The sequence below is a fragment of the Phallusia mammillata genome, chromosome 3 (assembly GCF_965637545.1).
Source record: "Phallusia mammillata chromosome 3, kaPhaMamm4.hap1.1, whole genome shotgun sequence".
NCBI classification, from domain to species: domain Eukaryota; kingdom Metazoa; phylum Chordata; class Ascidiacea; order Phlebobranchia; family Ascidiidae; genus Phallusia; species Phallusia mammillata.
This window is the reverse complement of record NC_137254.1, coordinates 31,364,231-31,386,748: the sequence shown is the minus strand read 5'-3', so window position 1 is coordinate 31,386,748 and position 22,518 is coordinate 31,364,231. Positions and strand designations below refer to the sequence as shown.

Here is a 22,518-nt window from a genome sequence, read left to right as displayed (position 1 = left end):
CTGACTAAAAATTTCTTCACAACTGCAACGCTTATGACGTTTCAACCAGTGACTGTATGATGTCACAATGGTTTGTGACATCACGACTTTGCACGTTTCAAGTGAGTTTTGAACAAGTTTCTTTCTTCTTGCAACGTAACGATGTTCACCAAGAATCACAACAAGAGCTATTCTGATTTTAACCAACACCGCTAAAACTCACTGGTAGAGTTGCATATACAAGTTAACCTCGGTTAATCCGGACCCGTTTGGACCAAAAAATAGTTCCGATTGGGCAAAATTCCGGATTAACCGATGTCGATTAGTTAATGTCTCACCACATTACAAATCATTTGTACCTCAAATTTTGACCGAATTATACGAAGGACCGGATTGGCCTATGTTAGCGTATTTTGAAACAACACTGCTGGAAACAAGAAACAGCGTTAAGTGAACACAAAACCCAGAGCAGGGTCAAAACAGCGATTTTTTACCACATCCGGGTATAGCGATAAAACACACGTCACAATCGATTTATTCGAAAGCAGACAAACAATATCGGTCATCGGATCGCGGGGATATCCGGGTTTCCATTCGAACACACACAATCCCTTTCGCGGTCGCGCGCGATTCGGACAAACACGGTGGGAATTGGAATTCCAAAACCAACAAATTTGTGTCGAATCGTTCACTCGGTCAAGTGCGTGGTTGCCGTGGTTACTGTTGCCTAGCAACGCTGGTAACACGTGATCAGGCAGTACAAATCGTAGACAAAAATGAACGTTTTCTGACTATTTTTACTTTTTTGGATATTGATGTATTTAAACCTAAATAACACACCGGGAGTTCCCCGACATTGTTGCTCCATTGTGACGTTACAAACGGAAAGTTCCTAATTAGAAATTAAAAAAAAAATTTCGCGCGCAAAATAAACGATTTTGATAAAGTAAAGGCACGTTTGTTTACAAAATATGAACCATTCAAAATTGTCTTCACAACAATTGTTACTTAAATCGACATCATATTTACTTTATGTTGGGTTAAAAAAAGACCGAAATTTATCTTAATCATCAATTATTCATCTTGCAAGCCGATGTCTTGATTCCGGTAAGCTTGGACTCAGATAAGGGATCGAATACACGCTGCCAGTATTTGAATGCCTTTACGAATATCTCGTTGTATCAGCTGATTTCCAACATAACACAGGACCATGTAAAATACACCAAGTTAAATTCATGTTGTAAATTTAATAAGCATGGGCCACAAGTTTATTGAATCCCTCACTCTAAACCAGGGGTTCTTAACCAGGGGTGCGAGAACTGTTCGTAGGGAGTGCGGGGATGCTTGTATAAAAATTAAATTACAATGGTTTTGTTATTTGAGCAATTACAGAAGGGGGTGCGAAAATTGGTTGGTGATTTGAAAGGGGTACAGAAAGGAAAAAGGCTAAGAACTACTGCTCTAAACCATTTTTCTCCACCAGGTTTGCATATTTCTGACTTAAAATAAGTATGACAGAAAGCTATTCGCATACCACCTAAAAAGCCCTGGCGTACAACAGGTTTAAAACCACTGCTCTCACCCATGGCTATGCAATTCTTTTGCTACTATCAAATCACATCAAAAGCTTTAGCTGTAAACACGAAACTGTTGACAAGCCCTGGACCACTTGTTCACAATCAGTATATTCGCAAGGGAATAACCTGCCCCGAAACACAAATAATTGTACTCTCTTGCTAGCACTGAACTTTAATAGTCTAGCAAGCCACGCTTTAGTTAGATGCAAAAGTCTCAGTGGGTCGCTGGTTACACACCTCTGCATTATAGACAGTGGTGGGATTCAAATTTTTTGTCAGCCGGTTCTGTCACAAAAGTCATTTTTTTCAGCCGGTTCTGTTACAAAAAGTCCATTGACAGTAACCAGTAATGCTAACCGGTTCGCTGATCTCATAAAATTCCGTGAGACGGTTCTTTAGAACTGGTGCGAACGGGCTGAATCCCATCACTGATTATTGACCATGTTTGTATCCACCGAAGCTTTGCCATTTTATCAACACCGGCCGGAAAATCAATGCTTGGCTTAAACAAGCGCATAGAACAAAACCGGGCGATTTATTCTGCTTTAAATCACTTCCAAGCGTTTAGGAATATTTAGTTTTCTGATTTATATTTCAGGAAACCTTTAAACGGATTAAGTATGAGTGTGCTTTGGTTTAATGTGTCGTACAGGAAAGCCATCAGCGTGTGTGGGAGGTATATTGACCCATTTTTTTATAGAAAAAAACACACAATAGGAATTTCTAACTGACACAGGAAGCTTATGACAGTTGAATAAAATAGATTGTAGATTGTCTGTCTGTTTGTTTTTCTAACCAATTGTTTATTATGCAGAATGATTGGCAGTTGTCGTTCCGTGGCTGTAAAAAAACACCACAACGAATGCTGCAACGTAATCGAACTGCTTTCGGCTCTTAACAACCTCTAAGATATTCTAAACTGGTCGGTTTTCAGTTAAAAAGTCAAAACGTTTAATATATCGCCTGTAGTTTTTTGCCGGGGAACATTTCAACTGTTGAGTTGCAATTGACAGTAAGAAACGCGTTCTTACCCCTCAAGCCTGTTATTAAACGTACAAAAAACAGAGGCAAAAACTGTTTTATAGTTAAAGTGTTGTTGCCAGGCATATTTCAAGGGTAAAACCAAGGCAGACGCCTAAAATCAGACGCCGAAACGTCGGATGAGTTGTTTGTAATTGATTAGCAAGAAGTACTGTTTTCTGGTTGTTGCCTGTAAACGTCCAGACGACCTTGATCAAGGTCATTCGTTGAGTTCAGCCCTCGTCTTACTCTGAATACACAAGAGACACGCGAAGCATAACAAGAGTGGGATTTGTTTGGCCACGACCGTCTGAAGCTTATATTGCGCGCTTTGATTGACATTTCTCTGCTAAAACAAACCGTGACGCGGGTTTATACGGGCTACCTTGGTACGCCAAACTGGCATTTGTCAGGTTGATCATTCCTTCGTTCTGGTAGCATTTTCAACCAGGTTTTAAGTGCTATTAAGTGAGAAATGCGATAAAACCAAGTAAGGGTATTAACTACCTCTACTGATCACGCCAAAACCTCCGTCTAAATAATTCAGTACACGTTTTTTTCGGTTTTTACGGCCAAATATAACTACACAAACTGTTAAGTTCAGTTTCTTCATATTAAGGCAAGAATAACGGACAAACTAAGCAACACATGATTGCCTACTTTCTATAATCAAGCCTAAACCGTCTCTAAATAATTTAAGACATGTGTTTCTCTGGCTGCTACCCCTGATAGCTTTACAAATAGTATAACAATATTTTTTAACAGTTACAACATTACAATCAGTTCTCACGTATAGGTACAGCTCGAAGTAGTTCTAAACCGTTAAACAAAGTTTAGTCCAACCCAAAATAATACAAATCCTTTGTGGGTTATCATTAACATGCGGTGACATTACCAAACCTTCGTTAAACAAAACCAACAACTGCAACGTATATAAACTACATAGCGTTCTTCTGACAAATATATTGTTTTAACCGACGTTTCAACGTCCAGTTCAGGTCGCCTTCATCAGGGTCATAACCAGGGTTGCCATACCGTCCTTATTTCTAAGATTTGTCCTTATTTTGGGGGGGTTATGTCTTAGAAAATGTTATTTTCATCAATTACAAGTCAAATCCCTGCTACAGGTAAAAGCAAACCTAGACCTGGGCTGTGGTGGCATGCACAAAGAACAAGGAGTTGCACGAACAGCTTGTTTCCGACCAAAATATTGCCAGTGATATGTATAACTGCCAAAGATTTGTTAAAACGTTTGTTTCGTTTCGTATGAAAATTTGATTTTTCGTTTGTCCTTATTTTTGGTTTCAAATCGATGGCAACCCTGGTAATAACACTCTAAAAGTTCAAAACAAAAAACACAATAAACAAAACGAAAACAACGACACGATAAAAGAGCAACGTATACTGCTTTTAATAGCTTTGCTAATAACAGCTGTACACCTCATTGAACAGATGATAAATTGTAAACAACAATCCTGCTGACTGGTTGAAAGCAAAACAGCAACCCGACTTCCACAGCAGCCTATGTTTGTTTACAACTTGCCTAACTCGTAGTCCTACTCATGACACATACATACATACGTGATGAGGGTGCTTACTGACAGTCGTTCAGTCTACAACACTTAACAGTGAATCATCATAAAAGGCTGCCACGAATACTTGAAGCTGTACTGGACACATTTCAAGCTGGCAAAGGTTTTCGTTTTAACTGATGATGCACATCGTGGCGGCAGGCGATAAGTCAGCAAAATTTCTTTACTGGACAACGGGTGTTTTGAGTCACTTTACCCCAAACAATACGAAATGCTTGTTAAGTACAAATTGTTCAAGCTACTGGTCGCATTAAACTAGCAACGGAGTTTGTTTTCTGGCTTTGATGATGTCCTTCAGTTGGTCAACAAAACGAACGCATTATATAAACTTAACACGAAGATTTCTTCAAGCTATTCAACACACTAAGCTAACAACAGTCACTGGTTGGCAAAACGTTACAAAAACTACAAGTTATTTAACTAAAAAACGTTTTTTCGTATCACTTTGCTTCAGTTTGACGAACACTGAACTTAACACGAAAGGCTAGCTCAATAACATCAAAACAAATCCTTCAAACCTTAGAGTATTTAAGGGCAATGCACAAGCTGGATCCTACAAGTGCTGCTAGTACTGCTGTGGTGACGATGTTACGAGGGAAATGTAGTTTGAATTAGCGGAAGTTAGTTGCACGAAGCAGTCTGTCAGTAGGGGGAGTTACGCTAAATTATGCTCAGCATCACAAGCCTGTATTAATATTTCAAACATCGCCTGATACCGCTGTTAGTAAGCCACTACCAAGTTTTTCTACAATATGCCAGTCAACTGACTTGCTTGCACGACAAGAAAACGTCTAACAAGAAATTAATATGTAACTGTAAATAGTGACCGGGTTTAGTGCAGTTTGATTTTAACATAATAGTTGGCTTTTTGGCCGCTTATTTTTAACAAACTGGAGTGCCGCGATATGGCTACACTATAGCCAATGCGGCATATTTCTCGTCACCAGCTGCACTAATGAGATCTTATAGGTCGAAACAGTGTGCACTGTCTAGTTTTAGTTTGATTTTAAGTTGAGCATTTCTTTGAGTTTGTACCTCGCAGACCAAAACTTGTTTATTGTTTATTATCAGTTTTCAATATCTGAATGAAGGTCAAATATATGAATGAAGGTCAAATATCTGAATGAAGGTCAAATATCTGAATGAAGGTCAATTATATGAATGAAAGTCATAATATATTGCGAAACGAAAAATTAACGAAACGATTTTACCGTCGGTTTCACGCCTTATGTTGTTTGCCACTCTTTACACAAACGCACTACGTTGATCTGAGTTAAAGTTCAATAAACCAGTAACATTTTGGGTCCGTTATCCCACAAGGTTCGATTTTAGAGTTTTATTAACTTTCAAAAATGGTTTTTATAATAGGTTTACAACGCCTCCAAACGTATTGTTGTGCTGATCTGGCAGACTAACAAACTACACATCCTGTTGTATTAAACTTTTGCCACCGTCAGTGAATACAAAGGAAGGAAACTCGTTGATACATAAAAGTCACCAGCCAACGTTTATTAAAACACAACAATGTGGTAGCGCTAGCGCAGACAATCAAGGGACACAAATCACTGGTCAAGAACCAATTAAGAATGACACAACCGTGTTATCGATGCGTCTTACAAGTGTCAACATTAAATTCTACAAACGAACTTAAATGCTGTTGAGGACGGGAGGATACAGCAAAGTGACCAGTGGAAGCTAACCACGCATTATCTAAAACCATGTAATGACTTCCACAGCGTTTCTATAAAATGTTTGGCGTATAACTTTTCTTCACCACGATAGATAAAAAATCCAAACATGGCCTGTTTTAACCAATTTTGCTCCTTCCTGTGTTTTAGGACTTAATTTCCAAAGTGACATATTTCACAACTTTTGACATCCTAGGGAATTAACCGAACAAGGCAGGACAAAAACAGATTTGAGTCGAGATGGAAAAGGGACAAAAATTTCGGCCTAAATCTGGTTTAAACCAATGTTTTTACAAATCTCTAACTTGGCTCAAAAGTTTTAGTGAAACTTCAGTACGAACCCACAAAGCTTATGGATTAAAAACAACATCGGCAGAAGCGTCCGGTTTTCGACTTAATAGCTACAAACTTTCACAAACGCCAACAACGGAAGACACTAACGCGGTAAAACTGACATAAAACTGCTTTATTCCGAACAACAACAACGAAAAGAAGTAAAACCATGACCACAACTGCAAAAATTACGAAACAACATCTTCGATCGACTTAAGCCTGTGATAGAAATCTGTTGCAGAACTTCAAGAAATCTGTTAACTATCAAACGTTTAAAGAAGATAAATTAAAGATGACATTCGCCCAAGGCGGATAAAATGCGTCAAACATGAAACGCCTGAAGCCCTGAAAAACGAAAAACGCGGCTACATTACATTAAGAATCTAATTTAAAAGATTAGACCCAAAATAATCACTGGACCGCTAAAACTAAAAAATAATCATTGGAAGCTTAAAACCTTAAAAAGGTCGTTGAGATTTATATGTGAGCTTCACAATGTACTTTTTATCCAGACTAACTACTAGAAGTTCAACAGAAAATGGGCTGAATCATAATGTACAGACAACAACACATTTCTGGAAAATACTGAACAGGCGTTTCGTCCACCAGGTTGCATATTTAAACAAATTTGTCGTTCAATTGGTGTAATGCTGAACAAAATACTAATTGTTGTTTTTAAGAACTTGTATTTCGCTAACGTTTCGCCCACCAGAACGGTAGGGCTTCATCAGAGCAATGAACGATATAGTGCAAGCATAACAGATTTTCTGAACACGTTTCTGCTTCTCCAAACATTGAACGGCACAAGCTCTTGTCACGGTCCGTGAAAGCAGAAGAAGGAAGCTATCAACAAACTGCCGATGTCGAGTTAATCTTTACGCTTATAGAGACAGAGATAGTGTATTTTGTTGATTTAACTTATGACATAATTCACGCTGTGTTTCAACAAATATTCGGTTCTAAAACCTCCATTCAATCGTACGCAACGTTGCCTACAATCGTAGAGACAAAGGCAATCTATCCATTTGAAAAGAACGTGTCGCTTCGCCACCAGCTTGTGTAATTCTTAGTTAAATGCTGTCAAACCGTCATGCTCTGCAGCAGGGGTCGGGAACCTCTGGCAAGCGTGCTAAAGTTGGCAGTTGGCACTGGAGGTGATTTTTATGGCACGCTAAACGATTTGCGTGTTTATATTAAAGTACTAAATAAACTTGTTACATTGGCTTTTTCAGTTTTTCTCATCCACTAGTCTTACATCCAGCCTACACGCATAAATATGTCTGTTTTTTGTTTACTGTTGATATCAGCTGGCACGAACCCCCCAAAAAATGTTGGCACGTCTCGCCCTGTTCTGTATAGCATACAACATTCGGACTGCTTAAAACTTCTTTGAAAAAACACAGCAAGCGTTGCACTTAGTTACATGGATGATGAAACATATGCAAAGCCAAAACAACCGCAAACAAATTAAACCCATTACGTCCCAGTAAATCTAATACAGCATAACCAAATTGGTACTACCTTCTTAAACGCCTTCCACAACACAAACACGGTCGGTCTGGTAACTCTCTGGAGCAGTGCTTTTCAACCGGGGTTCCGCGGAACCCTAGGGTTCCGTACAACCCTTACAGGGGTTCCGTGAACTGTAAGATTCGCACAGGGGTTCACAGCGGTTTGGTGTAGCAATTCAAACAAGAATGATTCATAATGTCATTGTTGTGAACAGCAATGCTCGCCTGTACGATCGAGTTAACCTTGGTTACACCATTGATCAACTGTGACATAATAAACACAGTCTTGATACACTTTGGCTAAGTTGCAAGAATGTAGAAATGACCGATCCAAGCAACATGGAAATGCGTTTCAGTGAATCGTTTAATTGAAGTCAACTTTGCGCTTGGGGTGTGTTAAGGAAATGTATGTTTTTTCTTTGACACTTGTATTACAGTAAAATTATAATTATTTTTAAACGAACAAAGCGTTTTTTTCAGATTTTAATGCAAATTTACTTTTTGTTATAACAGCGGAAAGGATACAAATTTCTAACACCAAGTGCACAACTGACACACTTAATCCATGCAGACATAAATAGACCGTAGCTGTACAATTTGACCACAACCATTAACGTAATCTAAAACCACAACATTGTGCTCCCACGAAAATAAACCACAGCCCAACCCATGAACCAATTTCAACGTTTATTTGCTAACAATTGTGCCATTGTGTCGCTGAATTAACATTTGTGACAAATTGATCGGTTTGTTGATTCAGAAACCGCCACTTAACCCGAACATACGAGCGGTTTTAATATCGAAGTTTTGATCCTTAGCGGGTTAAGAGTTTAGATGGGAGGCGAACCCGAAAATACAACTTTAAAATATGGCCAATACCCTATCTGCTTTTTTGAATTATAGCTCGAATTTGGTGATGCAAGTAACGGCCCAAATAGACGTAAAAAGCGACATGGTTTATTGTTTAAACGTTTAGGCAAAAGCTCATGCCGTCAGTGAAGTGATATGAAGGGCCATAAAAGCTCGAATGATTTGTAGTTTTTAGAGACTGACGATGCCTGCATAGGCGAAATAGACATCTCGATTTTAATAACTTTGCGTTTACTGATTTTGAGTCAGAAGCATTTGATTCTTTAACAGGGTTGAAATTAAGGGCGAAATTTGGTATAATTGCGTCAGGCCCGAATCAAACTTAAACCCGAACCCGAAAATCCAACTCCGGCTTACAACACAGGATTATGTATCAACCAACCAATTACTGATTCCACGACCATTATTTAAAACCATCGCGTATAATTGCTTCGATTATGCTCTACAATAGATTTATCACAACTCACTTTGTTACGTCAGGAAACCATAACAACTAAGCATGTTCCGAATCTGCCCCAGGCAAATTATTATCACTCTCGTCTGTGACGAAACAACAGGGATTATCTTCGACCAATCGGGAACAATGGATAACAAGCAAACGTGGTTTGAACTTTTTTCTGTCAACAACTTTTGATGGACTTCTGACTAAAAATTTCTTCACTACTGCAACGCTTATGACGTTTCAACCAGTGACTGTATGATGTCACAATGGTTTGTGACATCACGACTTTGCACGTTTCAAGTGAGTTTTGAACAAGTTTCTTTCTTCTTGCAACGTAACGATGTTCACCAAGAATCACAACAAGAGCTATTCTGATTTTAACCAACACCGCTAAAACTCACTGGTAGAGTTGCATATACAAGTTAACCTCGGTTAATCCGGACCAGTTTGGACCAAAAAATAGTTCCGATTAGGCAAAAATCCGGATTAACCGATGTCGATTAGTTAATGTCTCACCACATTACAAATCATTTGTACCTCAAATTTTGACCGAATTATACGAAGGACCGGATTGGCCTATGTTAGCGTATTTTGAAACAACACTGCTGGAAACAAGAAACAGCGTTAAGTGAACACAAAACCCAGAGCAGGGTCAAAACAACGATTTTTTACCACATCCGGGTATAGCGATAAAACACACGTCACAATCGATTTATTCGAAAGCAGACAAACAATATCGGTCATCGGATCGCGGGGATATCCGGGTTTCCATTCGAACACACACAATCCCTTTCGCGGTCGCGCGCGATTCGGACAAACACGGTGGGAATTGGAATTCCAAAACCAACAAATTTGTGTCGAATCGTTCACTCGGTCAAGTGCGTGGTTGCCGTGGTTACTGTTGCCTAGCAACGCTGGTAACACGTGATCAGGCAGTACAAATCGTAGACAAAAATGAACGTTTTCTGACTATTTTTACTTTTTTGGATATTGATGTATTTAAACCTAAATAACACACCGGGAGTTCCCCGACATTGTTGCTCCATTGTGACGTTACAAACGGAAAGTTCCTAATTAGAAATTAAAAAAAAAATTTCGCGCGCAAAATAAACGATTTTGATAAAGTAAAGGCACGTTTGTTTACAAAATATGAACCATTCAAAATTGTCTTCACAACAATTGTTACTTAAATCGACATCATATTTACTTTATGTTGGGTCAAAAAAAAGACCGAAATTTATCTTAATCATCAATTATTCATCTTGCAAGCCGATGTCTTGATTCCGGTAAGCTTGGACTCAGATAAGGGATCGAATACACGCTGCCAGTATTTGAATGCCTTTACGAATATCTCGTTGTATCAGCTGATTTCCAACATAACACAGGACCAGGTAAAATACACCAAGTTAAATTCATGTTGTAAATTTAATAAGCATGGGCCACAAGTTTATTGAATCCCTCACTCTAAACCAGGGGTTCTTAACCAGGGGTGCGAGAACTGTTCGTAGGGAGTGCGGGGATGCTTGTATAAAAATTAAATTACAATGGTTTTGTTATTTGAGCAATTACAGAAGGGGGTGCGACAATTGGTTGGTGATTTGAAAGGGGTGCAGAAAGGAAAAAGGTTAAGAACTACTGCTCTAAACCATTTTTCTCCACCAGGTTTGCATATTTCTGACTTAAAATAAGTATGACAGAAAGCTATTCGCATACCACCTGAAAAGCCCTGGAGTACAACAGGTTTAAAACCACTGCTCTCACCCATGGCTATGCAATTCTTTTGCTACTATCAAATCACATCAAAAGCTTTAGCTGTAAACACGAAACCGTTGACAAGCCCTGGACCACTTGTTCACAATCAGTATATTCGCAAGGGAATAATCTGCCCCGAAACACAAATAATTGTACTCTCTTGCTAGCACTGAACTTTAATAGTCTAGCAAGCCACGCTTTAGTTAGATGCAAAAGTCTCAGTGGGTCGCTGGTTACACACCTCTGCATTATAGACAGTGGTGGGATTCAAATTTTTTGTCAGCCGGTTCTGTCACAAAAGTCATTTTTTTCAGCCGGTTCTGTTACAAAAAGTCCATTGACAGTAACCAGTAATGCTAACCGGTTCGCTGATCTCATAAAATTCCGTGAGACGGTTCTTTAGAACTGGTGCGAACGGGCTGAATCCCATCACTGATTATTGACCATGTTTGTATCCACCGAAGCTTTGCCATTTTATCAACACCGGCCGGAAAATCAATGCCTGGCTTAAACAAGCGCATAGAACAAAACCGGGCGATTTATTCAGCTTTAAATCACTTCCAAGCGTTTAGGAACATTTTGTTTTCTGATCTATATTTCTGGAAACCTTTAAACGGATTAAGTATGAGTGTGCTTTGGTTTAATGTGTCGTACAGGAAAGCCAGCAGCGTGTGTAGGTGGTATATTGACCCATTTTTTTAAAAAACACATACAATAGGAAATCTTTAACTGACACAGGAAGCTTATGACAGTTGAATAAAATAGATTGTAGATTGTCTGTCTGTTTGTTTTTCTAACCAATTGTTTATTATGCAGAATGATTGGCAGTTGTCGTTCCGTGGCTGTAAAAAAACACCACAACGAATGCTGCAACGTAATCGAACTGCTTTCGGCTCTTAACAACCTCTAAGATATTCTAAACTGGTCGGTTTTCAGTTAAAAAGTCAAAACGTTTAATATATCGCCTGTAGTTTTTTGCCGGGGAACATTTCAACTGTTGAGTTGCAATTGACAGTAAGAAACGCGTTCTTACCCCTCAAGCCTGTTATTAAACGTACAAAAAACAGAGGCAAAAACTGTTTTATAGTTAAAGTGTTGTTGCCAGGCATATTTCAAGGGTAAAACCAAGGCAGACGCCTAAAATCAGACGCCGAAACGTCGGATGAGTTGTTTGTAATTGATTAGCAAGAAGTACTGTTTTCTGGTTGTTGCCTGTAAACGTCCAGACGACCTTGATCAAGGTCATTCGTTGAGTTCAGCCCCTCGTTTTACACTGAATACACAAGAGACACGCGAAGCATAACAAGAGTGGGATTTGTTTGGCCACGACCGTCTGAAGCTTATATTGCGCGCTTTGATTGACATTTCTCTGCTAAAACAAACCGTAACGCGGGTTTATACGGGCTACCTTGGTACGCCAAACTGGCATTTGTCAGGTTGATCATTCCTTGGTTCTGGTAGCATTTTCAACCAGGTTTTAAGTGCTATTAAGTGAGAAATGCGGTAAAACCAAGTAAGGGTATTAACTACCTCTACTGATCACGCCAAAACCTCCGTCTAAATAATTCAGTACACGTTTTTTTCGGTTTTTACGGCCAAATATAACTACACAAACTGTTAAGTTCAGTTTCTTCATATTAAGGCAAGAATAACGGACAAACTAAGCAACACATGATTGCCTACTTTCTATAATCAAGCCTAAACCGTCTCTAAATAATTTAAGACACGTGTTTCTCTGGCTGCTACGCCTGATAGCTTTACAAATAGTATAACAATATTTTTCAACAGTTACAACATTACAATCAGTTCTCACGTATAGGTACAGCTCGAAGTAGTTCTAAACCGTTAAACAAAGTTTAGTCCAACCCAAAATAATACAAATCCTTTGTGGGTTATCATTAACATGCGGTGACATTACCAAACCTTCGTTAAACAAAACCAACAACTGCAACGTATATAAACTACATAACGTTCTTAACCGATGTTTCAACGTCCAGTTCAGGTCGCCTTCATCAGGGTCATAACCAAGGTTGCCATACCGTCCTTATTTCTAAGATTTGTCCTTATTTTGGGGGGGTTATGTCTTAGAAAATGTTATTTTCATCAATTACAAGTCAAATCCCTGCTACAGGTAAAAGCAAACCTAGACCTGGGCTGTGGTGGCATGCACAAAGAACAAGGAGTTGCACGAACAGCTTGTTTCCGACCAAAATATTGCCAATGATATGTATAACTGCCAAAGATTTGTTAAAACGTTTGTTTCGTTTCGTATGAAAATTTGATTTTTCGTTTGTCCTTATTTTTGGTTTCAAATCGATGGCAACCCTGGTAATAACACTCTAAAAGTTCAAAACAAAAAACACAATAAACAAAACGAAAACAACGACACGATAAAAGAGCAACGTATACTGCTTTTAATAGCTTTGCTAATAACAGCTGTACACCTCATTGAACAGATGATAAATTGTAAACAACAATCCTGCTGACTGGTTGAAAGCAAAACAGCAACACGACTTCCACAGCAGCCTATGTTTGTTTACAACTTGCCTAACTCGTAGTCCTACTCATGACACATACATACGTGATGAGGGTGCTTACTGTCAGTCGTTCAGTCTACAACACTTAACAGTGAATCATCATGAAAGGCTGCCACGAATACTTGAAGCTATACTGGACACATTTCAAGCTGGCAAAGGTTTTCGTTTTAACTGATGATGCGCATCGTGGCGGCAGGCGATAAGTCAGCAAAATTTCTTTACTGGACAACGGGTGTTTTGAGTCACTTTACCCCAAACAATACGAAATGCTTGTTAAGTACAAATTGTTCAAGCTACTGGTCGCATTAAACTAGCAACGGAGTTTGTTTTCTGGCTTTGTTGATGTCCATTAGTTGGTCAACAAAACGTACGCATTATATAAACTTAACACGAAGATTCTTCAAGCTATTGAACACACTAAGCTAACAATAGTCACTGGTTGGCAAAACGTTACCAAAACTACAAGTTATTCAACTAAAAAACGTTTTTTCGTATCACTTTGCTTCAGTTTGACGAACACTGAACTTAACACGAAAGGCTAGCTCAATAATATCAAAACAAATCCTTCAAACCTTAGAGTATTTAAGGGCAATGCACAAGCTGGATCCTACAAGTGCTGCTAGTACTGCTGTGTTGACGATGTTACGAGGGGAATGTAGTTTGAATCAGCGGAAGTTAGTTGCACGAAGCAGTCTGTCAGTAGGGGGAGTTACGCTAAATTATGCTCAGCATCACAAGCCTGTATTAATATTTCAAACATCGCCTGATACCGCTGTTAGTAAGCCACTACCAAGTTTTTCTACAATATGCCAGTCAACTGACTTGCTTGCACGACAAGAAAACGTCTAACAAGAAATTAATATGTAACTGTAAATAGTGACCGGGTTTAGTGCAGTTTGATTTTAACATAATAGTTGGCTTTTTGGCCGCTTATTTTTAACAAACTGGAGTGCCGCGATATGGCTACACTATAGCCAATGCGGCATATTTCTCGTCACCAGCTGCACTAATGAGATCTTATAGGTCGAAACAGTGTGCACTGTCTAGTTTTAGTTTGATTTTAAGTTGAGCATTTCTTTGAGTTTGTACCTCGCAGACCAAAACTTGTTTATTGTTTATTATCAGTTTTCAATATCTGAATGAAGGTCAAATATCTGAATGAAGGTCAAATATCTGAATGAAGGTCAAATATCTGAATGAAGGTCAATTATATGAATGAAAGTCATAATATATTGCGAAACGAAAAATTAACGAAACGATTTTACCGTCGGTTTCACGCCTTATGTTGTTTGCCACTCTTTACACAAACGCACTACGTTGATCTGAGTTAAAGTTCAATAAACCAGTAACATTTTGGGTCCGTTATCCCACAAGGTTCGATTTTAGAGTTTTATTAACTTTCAAAAATGGTTTTTATAATAGGTTTACAACGCCTCCAAACGTATTGTTGTGCTGATCTGGCAGACTAACAAACAACACGCCTCTGTTGTATTAAACTTTTGCCACCGTCAGGGAATACAAAGGAAGGAAACTCGTTGATACATAAAAGTTACCAGCCAATGTTTATTAAAACACAACAATGTGGTAGCGCTAGCGCAGACAATCAAGGGACACAAATCACTGGTCAAGAACCAATTAAGAATGACACAACCGTGTTATCGATGCGTCTTACAAGTGTCAACATTAAATTCTACAAACGAACTTAAATGCTGTTGAGGACGGTAGGATACAGCAAAGTGACCAGTGGTAGCTAACCACGCATTATCTAAAACCATGTAATGACTTCCACAGCGTTTCTATAAAATGTTTGGCGTATAACTTTTCTTCACCACGATAGATCAAAAATCCAAACATGGCCTGTTTTAACCAATTTTGCTCCTTCCTGTGTTTTAGGACTTAATTTCCAAAGTGACATATTTCACAACTTTTGACATCCTAGGGAATTAACCGAACAAGGCAGGACAAAAACAGATTTGAGTCGAGATGGAAAAGGGACAAAAATTTCGGCCTAAATCTGGTTTAAACCAATGTTTTTACAAATCTCTAACTTGGCTCAAAAGTTTTAGTGAAACTTCAGTACGAACCCACAAAGCTTATGGGTTAAAAACAACATCGGCAGAAGCGTCCGGTTTTCGACTTAATAGCTACAAACTTTCACAAACGCCAACAACGGAAGACACTAACGCGGTAAAACCGACATAAAACTGCTTTATTCCGAACAACAACAACGAAAAGAAGTAAAACCATGACCACAACTGCAAAAATTACGAAACAACATCGACTTAAGCCTGTGATAGAAATCTGTTGCAGAACTTCAACTTTATCAAACGTTTAAAGAAGATAAATTAAAGATGACATTCGCCCAAGGCGGATAAAATGCGTCAAACATGAAACGCCTGAAGCCCTGAAAAACGAAAAACGCGGCTACATTACATTAAGAATCTAATTTAAAAGATTAGACCCAAAATAATCACTGGACCGCTAAAACTAAAAAATAATCATTGGAAGCTTAAAACCTTAAAAAGGTCGTTGAGATTTATATGTGAGCTTCACAATGTACTTTTTATCCAGACTAACTACTAGAAGTTCAACAGAAAATGGGCTGAATCATAATGTACAGACAACAACACATTTCTGGAAAATACTGAACAGGCGTTTCGTCCACCAGGTTGCATATTTAAACAAATTTGTCGTTCAATTGGTGTAATGCTGAACAAAATACTAATTGTTGTTTTTAAGAACTTGTATTTCGCTAACGTTTCGCCCACCAGAACGGTAGGGCTTCATCAGAGCAATGAACGATATAGTGCAAGCATAACAGATTTTCTGAACACGTTTCTGCTTCTCCAAACATTGAACGGCACAAGCTCTTGTCACGGTCCGTGAAAGCAGAAGAAGGAAGCTATCAACAAACTGCCGATGTCGAGTTAATCTTTACGCTTATAGAGACAGAGATAGTGTATTTTGTTGATTTAACTTATGACATAATTCACGCTGTGTTTCAACAAATATTCGGTTCTAAAACCTCCATTCAATCGTACGCAACGTTGCCTACAATCGTAGAGACAAAGGCAATCTATCCATTTGAAAAGAACGTGTCGCTTCGCCACCAAATTGTGTAATTCTTAGTTAAATGCTGTCAAACCGTCATGCTCTGCAGCAGGGGTCGGGAACCTCTGGCAAGCGTGCTAAAGTTGGCAGTTGGCACTGGAGGTGATTTTTATGGCACGCTAAACGATTTGCGTGTTTATATTAAAGTACTAAATAAACTTGTTACATTGGCTTTTTCAGTTTTTCTCATCCACTAGTCTTACATCCAGCCTACACGCATAAATATGTCTGTTTTTTGTTTACTGTTGATATCAGCTGGCACGAACCCCCCAAAAAATGTTGGCACGTCTCGCCCTGTTCTGTATAGCATACAACATTCGGACTGCTTAAAACTTCTTTGAAAAAACACAGCAAGCGTTGCACTTAGTTACATGGATGATGAAACATATGCAAAGCCAAAACAACCGCAAACAAATTAAACCCATTACGTCCCAGTAAATCTAATACAGCATAACCAAATTGGTACTACCTTCTTAAACGCCTTCCACAACACAAACACGGTCGGTCTGGTAACTCTCTGGAGCAGTGCTTTTCAACCGGGGTTCCGCGGAACCCTAGGGTTCCGTACAACCCTTACAGGGGTTCCGTGAACTGTAAGATTCGCACAGGGGTTCACAGCGGTTTGGTGTAGCAATTCAAACAAGAATGATTCATAATGTCATTGTTGTGAACAGCAATGCTCGCCTGTACGATCGAGTTAACCTTGGTTACACCATTGATCAACTGTGACATAATAAACACAGTCTTGATACACTTTGGCTAAGTTGCAAGAATGTAGAAATGACCGATCCAAGCAACATGGAAATGCGTTTCAGTGAATCGTTTAATTGAAGTCAACTTTGCGCTTGGGGTGTGTTAAGGAAATGTATGTTTTTTCTTTGACACTTGTATTACAGTAAAATTATTTTATTGGGGTTCCGCAAAGTTTGACAAAACACCTTGAGGGGTCCGTGCCACTAAAAAGTTTTAAGAGCACTGATCTGGAGCATGTCGCAACTACAACACCACATCAAGTTACTGAAAACCTTTTGAGACAAAACTTCTCGGGTATCAACTATCAACCCCAGTCTGATGAGCTCTTGCAAGCATTAACGCGTTACAAATGACTGCACAATGCCAACGAACCGTTACATGGGAAATGTCTGACAATAAATAGATCAAAACAATTAGTGATGATTTGTATCAGTCAACTGAATAAAAGCAGGGCGGTTAATATTAATTGTACTTGTTTTGTTTTCATAAACAACATCTCTTTGCAAACTTCCCGCTTAAACTCACGGATAAATTCAACTTAGTTAAGTTTAGCTTGTTAGTACTGAAGATCAAACGAAAATAGGAAATGGTAATTTAAAGATTATACTTTAGATTATCAGCCAGTCAGCGTACCTTTTCCAACTGCCAAGTAATTGTCCATCAGCTACCAAACTGCTTGTTAATTGACTTTTCTTCCGGCTTGACGAACATGTAAAACACATGTGGTGTGTTTTCTCTTTACATTAAGAGAAACAAACTTAGTTATACTGCAAACTTTTGTACATGGTTTTTCAATTCATTCAGTTGTTTAAGTTTACTAATAGAACCAGTTTCATTAGCTAGTTACTGTAAACTGCTAGTTACATCAAAGTGCTGACAATATGCTTTAAGTCTGCAACTGGCATTTAGCTGAAACTGGAACCGTCGGCGCCCCGAGCTATTACAGCAGAAGACCAGAAGTGCCTTCATATTATCGATCGAGTACCGTCCGTTCCCTTTTTCCCTCGACATTTCGGAAGCTTGCCAGAAGCAGCAGGCGAAAGCCATTAGCTTGCCTATAGTCAAAGCAAGCTGTGTTGTTGTTCAGCTGCTGGTAAAGGTTCGGTTAAGCACAGCACGCGTTGTTGCTGGGAGGTTATGTCCAAGGCTACAAGTGTGTTGAAAATGCCTTTACGAATTTGGCACTTTACTTCCCGTGTTAAATGAAGTCAGAAGTTAAGGGGAAAGTATTTTTGTTATAGTGCGAAATGCAGGTTGTACTGTTTCACAGGCGACCAGTTGTGTAGCTTAGCTTGTTGTAACTGTGAGTTTATGTATTTACGGAAAGTATTAAGGTTGTATGTTATTAAGCAGGTTCAACTGTTTCACTTGAGACCATTCGTGTAGTTTGTGGTTATGTCTACGAGGCTATGTTCGAAGATGTACTGGAAAGTGTTTCTCATGAACATTGCGTCTTGTGCAAATAAAAGTGTAAATAAATCCAGATGTTAGAGGAGATGTAAGTTGTACTGTGAAATGATAGTTTTAATGATTTACACACAGCCACGAATGTAGTGTGCTGCTGTGAGTTTTGTCTTGTGTATTGAAAAACCAAATTTGGCTCTTTGATTTTTGAGAAGGCCGCTTGTGCACATCTTTTTGTACATCTAGTATAGAACATGTGCTGAAAGTATAAAAGTTATAATGAAAAATGTATGTTATAATGTCGGCCACAAGTGCGGCTACTTGTTCATGTTATATTGAAAAACATTTCACAGACATTTTACACGTTACTGACAGACGATGTATGTTAGGTTGTGGGTAAAACGTAGCAGACAAGCTACGCCCACCTTACCAGTTGCGGCTCTTAGTCATGATTCCATGTTGTTATGATTGATTTCTTGTTCATCAATTACAATGCCCTTCACGCCACTTCCCCTAATATTGGTGTTACCAGGTAGAACGTTTAAAACAGGCAGCTGTTGTTGTTTTAATGGCGGCTTCTGTAATTTTACACGTGGCTTTGTGAGGTTATACTTAGTCGAGTTGAGTTTACTTCGCTTGGTGAAAGAACACATTGCGACCCAATAGCAATAAAACAATCACAAAGCCGGAAGTAGCCGCTCAACGTTAAAATATTATGAAGCGCCAGAAAGTAAATGACACAATGTGTTGATAGTGGCTAAACGAGCTGCAGCTACACCGCATGTATGCTCCGTGTACTGTTTTTCACAGTAAGTTTATCATCACTTAGTTACGTTAAGTTCTTTTCGTCATAGTCAAGTAAAGACCACATAGCGCCCATGTGCAACAGCAATTACTAAACAGGAAGCCAGTCAAGCAATGGCTGGGCCTCAGTGCCTTACAAAAGAGAGTAGGCGACTATATTTGCCAGTAGTCAGTTTCCCGAACAGGATATTTGTATGTTGTGTACATAAACGCGCTTGTGCTTTATTTCACTGATGATGACAACTGTTTTTGTCGAAAGGTTTTGTCAATGGAATGTCTACGTTTTATTCTACATCGCTAGTAATTCTGTTTTGTACAGTTCAAGGTAGATGTGATAATTTGTATCTTTGTTGTTACTTATTCGCTTATGGCCGTTCCTCAGGTTGGATTTTTAGTCATGTTTGTATTAGAACTGAATTTGTAATATTTGATAAACTTTGGCCGGTGTTGTTAAGTGTTAAACATGCGCCAATTGAGGTTCAGGAAGAAGATATGAAAGCCTAACCATTAAAGTATTGAACAGTTCTGCGCGTAGTGTCTCATAGGAAATCCCTTTGTAGATTTAGTTTTGTTGTAACCGGGAGCTGAAAACCTGCAGCAGTAGTTTCTACGAATTTATACGCCCGCGTATACGTGTTATGAAACAGACTAGTAATCGCAATTGTGCTGTGATAAAACTCGTGACTTCTGAACAGCCCTGGAAAGGCTTTTGAGTTTAGTTTAGAAAAATAAACAGTTTTCATAGTAATGGCCAATGGACGTATGGTTCCTTTGAATTTATGTGGCTTCAACTTTTACGAATACAACCGTCAGCAATAGAAAAAGGCTCATGTGTGGAGCATCGTGTATTGCTGTATAAATAAGCGCAAATGTCATACGAGTGGCTGTGTATTAATACACAAGTTCTGTTGAGTGATGTTATGGTGATATGGTATCGTTCGAAACAACATGTATATAACTGTCAGCGACAAATAGTGAATTATAGGTGATAGCAAATGATACATAGCTAATGTTAACCTTTACAAGCATCAAACCGCTACAACATATCGCTTAAACTTGGCTCACATAATAATGTTGAAAAGTGGCATGATTGTGAATTCCTTGCAACTTTGGACATGTTTTCCATGGCCACTTGCGCACATAGCCTGAAAACATGGCCTGTTCATTTACTCGGCCCCAACGAACAGGCGCAAAACCGCTCGCGTTTCCATGTCCGTTTTGTGATCAACCAGGCGTATAAATGTAGGGGAAGCACCGTACGCGGTATAAGCAGAAGTTGTCTGGCTGAGTATCGGACCAAATCAAAAAGCAAGAAAACTTGTCATGGATCATCAAATAACTCAAGATTTGATTCTCTTGACTGTTTTTGCAATGCACATATCAGTTTTAGCTATTTTATTGCATAACCAAAGTCATTGCCTTCAGACAACAGGTATGTTGGTTGCACAAAAGTCAAATAGTTCAGCTACAGTTAAGAAGAGAAGGTTTTGGATGCTTCAGAGGTATGTAACGTGCATGATGTTCACTTTTACAAATAACTAATGTTATTTTTATGCAAAAACAAGATCTACTGATTGGTCAGATTATAACAACATAGTATTGATGAATTATAATAAAACTATAATGATATGAATTTTTAGATGACAGATCAGTTAGAACACCAATATCACTTGAAAAAGGGATTGCAGTTGCCATATATAAACTAGCTTCAGCTGCTGAATTTAGAGTTGTGGGAGTTACATTTGGTATTCACAAAACATCTGTACATCGATGCTTACACAGGTAAACCTGTAGAATAAAAAGTGCAACAATAACATTTATTTAAACTTCACTGTTATTTCCAGGTTTTGCCAGGCCCTGTGCAGAAAACACAAAGAATTCATTTATCTTCCCGGTTCCAATGAAGCACAGCAAATTGCTTGGAGATTCTTCTGTTGGAGCTTGGTGACTTGCTTGTTGTGAAAGTGTTTCTGTCTGCAATGGTGCGGTGGACTGGGTAAACATGTCAGACTGTGCTAGTGTGTACAACTCTTGTGGAGTTAACGTTTCCTCAAGGATTGTCACTGTATAAAATGCAAAATGTCAAAATTAAGGTAATTGAGAGTTGCAGAAATTATTATGCCGATTACTAACCATCATCAAATTCTGTATATTCTTCAAGTGTCTGTGGTAATGGTTGTTTTCCAGACTCAAAGCCTGAAGCATGATGCATTGCCTAAAAACATGTTAAACATTTTAGGAAATATGATTCAAAATAAAAATGTACACACACACACCAATGATCGTGGTCGTGTTCCAAGAATTTCATCCATTTTTTCAAAGTGAGGCCAGTCCAAACCTTTGGATGAAGCACCGGATCTGTTTAAACCACCTTTGATTTTGTTATATTGGGATTTTAAGAGTCTCCACTTTCGTCGAACTTGGTGTCTGAAAATTTGAAACCTCTAGTTGTACTGCATGAAATAAAAGTGATATTGAAACAAAATACTTCACACATGTCATAATTGTGTCCCTTCTTTCTCATTTCATTCACTGCCTGCTGCATAACATCTTTATTTCTTCTTGATTTACTGTCACTTTGCTCTACCAAATTAAGTTGTTTTGCAATATCAATTAAGTCATTGGTTTCAGCCTCTGTCCACTTTTTAACTGCACCTACCACTTTCGCCATATTTCTCGACTAATGCTGCACAAAATTCTTCGTCTTAATTCACAACTACCCACATCTGCGTTTTCGCTGCGTTGAAATTTCATATCAAAACTCTTATCACTATTTTGAACACGTGCAGAATGACACAATCAGCAAAACTGAAATCGCTTCGGGCCGAGTATACTGCGCCTCAAATCCTTCAGGCAACCCCTTCTAGACCGCCTGACCGATCGGGAGTTGAGGCGCAGTAAAGCGCCTGGTTTCGTTACGTCACTTCCGTTTTTTGACGTTGAGGCGTAGTACTGCGCCTCAAAAGTGGCCATGGAAACGTAGTAATTGTCCGTCGGACTACACAAACTTGCAGAGGGAAATGCGTGAATATCAGTTAACTGCACGAAGCTGGTTAGACCTAGAAACGTGTTTTCCATGTTGTTTTAATTTTCTCCATCAGTTTTAAAAAGTAGTGCTGGCTTCAAGTGCTCTTGTGACATCACA

General features: G+C 38.8%; 1 protein-coding gene across 1 annotated transcript; it reads right to left on the bottom strand.

Annotated features, from left to right (window-relative positions):
- Positions 1–20,753: 20,753 nt before the first annotated feature.
- Positions 20,754–22,358, bottom strand: LOC145220659 (uncharacterized). The gene is made up of 4 exons (XM_080087874.1): positions 21,869–22,358; positions 21,650–21,800; positions 21,507–21,588; positions 20,754–21,436 (listed from the first exon to the last, which is right to left on the bottom strand). The coding sequence occupies exons 1-4, from the start codon at positions 22,042–22,044 to the stop codon at positions 21,195–21,197; spliced, it is 651 nt and encodes a 216-aa protein (XP_079944000.1). The 5' UTR covers positions 22,045–22,358; the 3' UTR covers positions 20,754–21,194.
- Between the last annotated feature and the right edge of the window lie 160 nt (positions 22,359–22,518).